The sequence below is a fragment of the Taudactylus pleione genome, unplaced genomic scaffold (genome assembly GCF_031769625.1).
Source record: "Taudactylus pleione unplaced genomic scaffold, aTauple2 ptg000136l, whole genome shotgun sequence".
Lineage (NCBI taxonomy): Eukaryota > Metazoa > Chordata > Amphibia > Anura > Myobatrachidae > Taudactylus > Taudactylus pleione.
This window is the reverse complement of record NW_028284538.1, coordinates 4,510,466-4,518,018: the sequence shown is the minus strand read 5'-3', so window position 1 is coordinate 4,518,018 and position 7,553 is coordinate 4,510,466. Positions and strand designations below refer to the sequence as shown.

Genomic DNA, 7,553 nt, shown 5'->3' with positions numbered 1-7,553 from the left:
TATAATCCATAGTGTCCTGCACCACAAACCCCCCCCCCACCACCTTTATCAGCGGGGTGGATTATTATGTCAGTGCATTTAGATAGACCTTTGAGGGCTGCTTGTTCTTTTGGTGAAAGATTATGATAAACCTTGGTCTGTGCCTGATTAAATTTCTGTACTGAGTCATCGATAAGACGGGAAAAAGTTTTCATAGAAGGGTTGGATGACGGCGGGTCAAATGTTGATTGATGCCCAATTTTTGGAGGCAGGGCAGAATGTTCCAGGACTTCAGCCACACTCGTATTTTTATGTTGGAAGAATTCTTTAAATCTTAATGATCGAGCAAATCTAAAATTCAAATTCAAGGTCAACACTGCACTGCAGATGGGACTCGACATAGTCCCTGGTTACTGCCCCACTGCATCACGCTATCTTGTGGCATCACCCACCTGTGACACCTAGCACCCGCGGAGGAAGAATGGACGCTGCTCTCACACTGATACGTATATTGTATATAAGGTAAGCGCTTGCACTTTTTCTTTTGTTCACACCTTGATGACAAGGCTGTAGAAGCCTTGAAACGTTGGCTGAAATAAATTATGCTTATTTGATCTATACTAGTCCAATGGAGTGCCGCCTGCTTCTTACATGGAGGATTGATATGTGTGTATGTATGTATGTATATATATAATATATATATATATATATATAATATTATTGCAACTGCCATAAAAATGTATAGCACTGCCCATGTGCCCCCCTTGGGCCAGTATTTTGTGTTAAACTTTATACTTGTGTCTTCTCTTCTTTCCCTTGCAGAGTTGTTACAGAAGCTTCCTCATGTACAAAGTGTTTAATAGGTGGGAGGAGACTCAAGTCAACAATACAAGAATCATTACAATTATCAATCACCAGATTGGAGATGTACAGTATCTTTGCTTAGTGTATAGTCCTGTGGCAAGTTCATGAAATGATAAGGATGACACATGTGTATATCTTAAGTGATATACAACTTAAAATATAGCTACAGAAATGTAAGTGTTTGGCTGCATTTGTGCCAGTGTTCAAAGTTGCAGTTTAATGTGTAAATCTAAATCGGGCTATAAATTAGTAATTTTTGTAAAGATATTTTGTACAATTATAATATATCTTTACAAAGTCACTGGGTATACAGGTTTAACTTAAAAAAAAATGTATTACTGCATCTACACACAGTGGTAGCAGACATTTTGTGGAATGAACCATAATGAGAATACCTCCTGCAAGAGTCCAGCGACATCACTCAGGCCCTTCATGACCAATATACATGAGATGCTGGTAACTAGTGTAACAGGTATCCTCTTTCCTTTACTTGCTACAATAGACCTCTCTATATTTCTTTCCCTTTAACCCTGGACTTGGGAACACCCCTGAATGGTTAGTATTGGTTTTGTGTCATGTTATACCTTAATTTCAGACTGGTAACTTACCAATGACAATTATAAATATGCAGCAGCAATTATTCACTTCACTATGACATCTATGTTTTTACACACAAATTAGTTACATAGTTTATTTTACTGCCACTCTCTGTTCTGCTGAATATGAATTTGGTTAATGAACAATGCAGTAATCATAACATTTTTAGAAAAACATTTACACATTTATCAATTAAGCTCAGCATCAGATCATAATATCTCTCTATACAAATGACATACTAATAATAACCCATTTTTTTTAAAGCTTTAAAGAGATTAGCCCTATCATATTCTGTTCTTAAACTCCCCTTATTAGTCAATGTGAATGGCCATGCTGGTTGGTGCACATGTTAGTAGATTAATATGCATTTAAGTTATGAAATCCAGGTTTATAGGGAATTCCTAAATTAGTCGCTTCTCATCCAATAGGCTTTAGTAGTGATATCTAACAGTCTGTAGAGTTAGTCCTTATAATCTTCGGTGCATTGATAGCAATTGTGTATGAATATAAATACAATAGGCAGGAGTCTATGGTGTCTGAGGGCCAGACTTATAATGCTGAGCTGGAGCTGGATGTTAGTATAACTAATTTCTCTATATATACGTATCTGTGGTGTTATCCAATAGCTCTTACTATAATCTTCTGAGGTATTGGTGGCCTGAAATAATGTAGTAGAACTTTACTTTGCATGTAGTCTTTAAGCTAAGGCACTATTGGACTGATTTTAGACTTATCTCTGTCTACTTCTTTCTCTTCCACAGACACAGTAGTGCTGACTAGACTCCTCCTAGGGGCTGGGCCTCAGACCCTCTGGTTGTCTGACTCTCATGTTTCGCCTTCCCAAATCTCAGTTATAGGCAGCACTCACTCTCTTGATCCTCCCCCTAATATCTAACTGCGATCACCTCAGCGTTCCTCCTTCAATTAATTCCTGGTTTCCAGCTCTTCAACTCCAGGCACAGCCTCCTCTGCTCAGGTAAGCAACCGTCACCAACTCTGGGAGAACTGCTCAACCGCCAGCTCCAACTGTCCCTCTACAAACTATCAACGGCACCCCTTCAGTGCCGGGGATACTGCAATAGTCCACAGTCCTCTGAGTAAATGATCCCACTGTTAAACACCTGCATATACATTACATTACAGTAGCACACTAAACATATTTATAAATTATACACAACTATAAATATACTATTTGCATGCTTATAGGTGCCTATTTTAATATTGCAAAGTGTTACATTAGCGAGTTAATAGGCTGTCTGTGTAATAATATTGTCTCAAGTCACAGAATCCATCTCCTCTGTGTGCAGTTGGTAAGCTCACTTAATACAGTTATGTTGTTGGTCCAGCTGTGACCCATGGGGACCTTGGGGCTGTATACCCCGGTGGTGGTGGTGGTTGTGCAGGTGCTGGTAATACTGAAATTGTTGTAGAAGGGTTCATGGAAACAAAACCATCATTCTGTATCAGAAAGACCTGCGAGCAGAGATAACAAATGACATTAAACCATACATTAACATTCCCATAGTAACCAAGGGGTGCTTACTGTGTAAGTGCAACCTCTGACCCAATTTGCCTGCTTGCATGCACAGCTTAGCACACGTTCTTACTTATTTGTTACTGTTAAGCTGCTATAGCAATTTCTGCTATCAAGTACTGTTTTCATCTACCACCACATTTCCACCATGCCTATGGATCGTGCTTGCACCTGGATCCCCAATGCTGCCTGCAGCCCTCCTGATCCTCTCTTGGTTATTCTTCCCGTACAACAACTGTGCCATACCGAATGCGCAGCAAGGTAACCCCTCAAATGGACCTTGAGTTGTGGTCACCAAAACATGACACTTGGTGCAATTTTGCTCTGTTCATTGTCTTTCCCTCTTAAGGTTTAGATTAACCTTTCCATAGATATTATATTACTGTCTCCCTTGTATTAATACTGCCAATGTTGCCTCTGTATTCATTTTTTTTTTCTGTATGTTATATTTCTACGGGTTGCACATTCTGCCAGATGCAACCTATGCAGTGCGCCCAAGATGGCTGCCTCAAATGGTGCTGACATTGGTGGGATGAGCAATTTGTGGATCTATTCATGCAGAACATATCATACCACACATGTTTCAGTGACCTGTATTTGTTGCTTGTATGATATCTCACACACTGTAACCTTAGTAGTGTGCCTAAGGCTGCCTCACCTGGTACACCCATGCATTGGATGAAAAAATACTTGGATCTCTTGGCTATGTAAGGTCTCTGCTCTTAGATTTAATATGCTGCAACTTTGTGTTATCTTTCCTAAGTGTTACTTATTCCACCCAGGGTAACCTATGTAGCGCACCTAAAATGGCTGCCTCGCCTGGTACCCTTCATGAGTGGGATATATATAACCCATGGAAGCTATTACTCAAAATGGCTCCACCAACCCTGTATTATGTCCTTCATACAAATTATGTTGACTGTTTTCGGTTTGTTTTCTCCTTTCTGTAATACTAAACCCCTGAAATTGTTTTTGATGTTGTAAAGCGACTTTGAGTCCTGATGGAGAAAATACGCTATATTATTATTATTATTATTATTATTATTATTATTATTATTATGTTCTTCTACCTCCAGTCTTCTTAGGAGTAGGACGTGTCAAGAAGTGTCCTGTCTATCACTGAGCTTTACAGACGTGACGTTGCCACCACTTACCTTTGTGTCACTATTGCTCTCCACCGATTGTGGACTTACACATATCAATCTGCTCCTGCAGCTCAGTCAGAAAGATGCCAGTCTGACGTGCACAGCACCTGCAGGCACATCTGCTGATTGGCCAGACCCCAGGGCTGGGCACACGCTGACTGGTCTATCCTTTTTCCTGTATCTTCAAAATATTTCCACTGTATGTTAACTTGTCCTATAGGAATGGGCAGAACGATTCACTGTAGTGAATTGAGCCACATTTCGAGACAGTGTCTCGGGACACAGCTCTTTAGAGCTGTAGGAAGCAGAGGTGTTTGCGACTGAGTGAGTCGCTGACAACTCTGCCCCTCGCAGCCCAGCACTACAGCTCAAGGTTCTGCACTGACTCTCCCCCGAACCCTGGCAGTAGCAGCGCGACCTAGTGAGTCACTGACAGCTCCGCCCCCTACACTGCTGATCTGACTCAGTGCAGAAGTATTATCAGGTCAGATCAGCAGTGTAGGGGGCGGACCTGCTACTCACTCTGGCTCCCACTGAGGGAGAGGCTAGAGAGGTGGGTGTCTCGACACACCAAAAGCTGAGTGACTCAAATCATTAGAACATCTGAATGATTCGAGCCAATGTGTTGAGACACTCACTCACTAGCCATCTCTACTGTCCTATCCTTACACATTCCACTCAAGATGGAATACAGTATTTTATAATGGAAATAAATTGTAGTTATGGCTTACCTTTGCTTGGTATGCCAGGCTCCCGGTGTAGGTCTAATGACAAGTGTTGGGATTTCGACGCCTGTCATTAGTACCTTGCTGGGATTAGACAGTCGGGAAGTCGGTGGTCGGCATTTCGACCTTCGGCTTCCTGACTGCATCCCATCTCTAGGCACATGCTCCACTGACTATACAAAGTGTTACATTTGCAATCATATCCCTTCTTACCTGGGGAATATTTTGTGGTACATCTGGTAGAGAATGACATTCACAAATGAAGATCGAAAAAGACACAAAGAACAGCAGCAGATTTAACACAAGGAGAAGCGATTCAACAACATATCCACCGACCTGTGAAAACAAAGTCAATACAAATAATATTTAAATATAAATATATATAACAGTGCTGCTTATTGGTAAAGTTGTAATTCATGTGAAAATTCTAATTTAGAGTTCCACATATGTAATACCTGTGGTGTCCGGGGCCATCACAGACAGTATAAGTTATTTAATTCTCATCCTCTCCTAGAGTAATTACCAATGAATCCTGGTGTAAGTTGCCAACACAACACAGTGATCGCTCGCCAACACAAAGTGGGAGTGCTTATGCCTTTCCGAGCAAGCGCCTGCCATGCCGTCACTTAGCCAAATATGCATATGCTGGGTGCGAGCGATCAGATCTAGCGAGCAGCTTTGAATGAGCTCCTCTGTGTGCGCAGAAGGCACACGCTCAAAATCGGGCATAATCTCAAGCCTGCCAGGTCAGGTCATCTGTTTATTGAAGTTTTGGGGTGTGACCGGAAGCTTTCCATCACAATGGGAGCGATCCCAGCACTTGGCAGCTGTTGGGCTGCCCTCAGTCTCTTCTGGCACTGACTGGATGCCATGCATACTGTATGTGTTCGGCATCCATTCACCATTGCTTTGCTATGCAGAGTAACAGAGCAAAAGTATCCTCAAACTCCTGCCTGAAGAACTGTCTCGCTGAACGGTTGGGATGTATTTAACACTTTTTTATTTTGGACACATCCTACCCTGAGTAAGAATGTGAGGGAAATGTCTGGGCTCATGCTGTGGCTCTTGCAGTAAGTGTATGTAATAAAGAAATAAATGTGATTAAAAATACAAAGGACTGCTGTTCCAATAAGTTGCGTCCTTTTCGTTGTGAGGACCTTCAGATATATAAATCTGGAGTCTTACTGCACATGTGCATCCATCAGCCGGAGCAAGTGCAAGCCATGGAGGGGATAGAGAGGGATTTTTCAGATCCCTCTCAGTGAATTCTGCATTTAGAAGCCTATGGGCTTCTATAGGCAATGCCATCTATAGATGGCGCTGCCTATAGAGAACAAGCTTTCCAGAGCTGGCTGCATATCGGCTCATTACAGCCCCTTTGCGTTCCATGGAGACCCTAGTGCAGGAACTTCAGAAGGCCACATTCAATATCTCCGATATCCACTGTGGACCACTTTTATACATATGGGGCTTGCGACAAACTTCCAAAATCAGAATTTTTAGTATTGATACATCTGTCCTGAGTCTGAGATGGATAAACTTGGGATTGGCTAGAAAAAGCTATATGTAATGTACTGATTCCCTGTATAATATTTTACAATGTTACAGTGTGATAAATAGCCATTCCTTTTGAAGTGCTATACTATAGTGGGTGAAGGTTTGTGCTAAATAAAGATCAAGCATTATTTATTCAGATATTTTCCTGGGTAAGAAAATACTCTCCCATGTCAATGGTACTGGGGGAGGGGGTGTAAGGCTGAAAAGTAGCCTGGTGATTGTTGAGTTGAAGACTGATACTGAGCTAGATACATCTGGGGCCACTATTCTGTAAGCCACAGAAGCCTACTTACTACCTTATGCTAAGCCAAGTATCAGCTCATCTATGTGAGTTTCTGTGCATCTGCTTACTGTTTTTATACCCGCAGTGGTATCAGCCATCGTTAGCATTGACACTGGCACCCACCCCATGCTGGGCGCAAAATATTCTGTCTGCAACAGGCATCCCATCTCCATGCAGACAAATCTACTCTGTGACCCGCATGGTTGCCAGCCAATTGCCACCCCAGAAACTCCCATTTTCCACTTGGCCCTGTGAGAGTGGGGTACAGTTCACCCAGAGCTACAGTACCTGCTAGTGCAGATGTATCATGGGACACATATGCAGACCTCATATTTGATGCATGTGCAGTCGGGGGAAAAAGGTAAAATACTTCTAATTTTGAGGGGATGTGATCAATATCCTGACCGCTGGGAGGTGTCCTAACCCTCCTGAGGGGGAGGGTTAGGACACCTACTGAACAGGTGTTGGTATTCTAACCCTGGCAGGTTCCTGGTGTCAGGATTCTGACTGCCAGGATCCCAAGCGCCGGCATCCCATACCCAACCCTTTTTGAGGATGGACTCAGTATCAGGCCCTTGGTATGGAAGTCACTGTTGGTTAATTCTGGTTACATACTGTACTTGGCACAAGCAATTAGTTTGTACATGTCCTAGTATCATGACACCAACTCCCTTCCTGTGAAGATCATGGGTATGTTGTGTGGCATACATCAGAAGAAAAGCATACTGAGAGCTAACAAGTCCTCCTTTGTTTTTGCTCTCATAACTATGTCAGACATTTCATAAAGCACTGTTATGTGGCATAACTTATACTCTGGGGGAGATGTAATACCTTGGAGAGAGAGAAAGTGAAAACAGATAAAGTACCAA

The 7,553-nt window shown here is 42.2% G+C and overlaps 1 protein-coding gene across 1 annotated transcript in view; it reads right to left on the bottom strand.

Moving 5' to 3' along the window:
* Positions 1-1,547: 1,547 nt before the first annotated feature.
* LOC148522929 (uncharacterized) overlaps positions 1,548-7,553 on the bottom strand; it is a 107,847-nt gene continuing 101,841 nt past the window's right edge. The window contains exons 6-7 of the mRNA XM_088473569.1: positions 5,058-5,180; positions 1,548-2,913 (exon numbers count right to left, since the gene is read on the bottom strand). Of these exons, the coding sequence (XP_088329695.1) occupies positions 2,770-2,913; positions 5,058-5,180 (267 nt within the window). The 3' untranslated portion in view covers positions 1,548-2,769. The remainder of the gene's footprint in view (positions 2,914-5,057; positions 5,181-7,553) is intronic.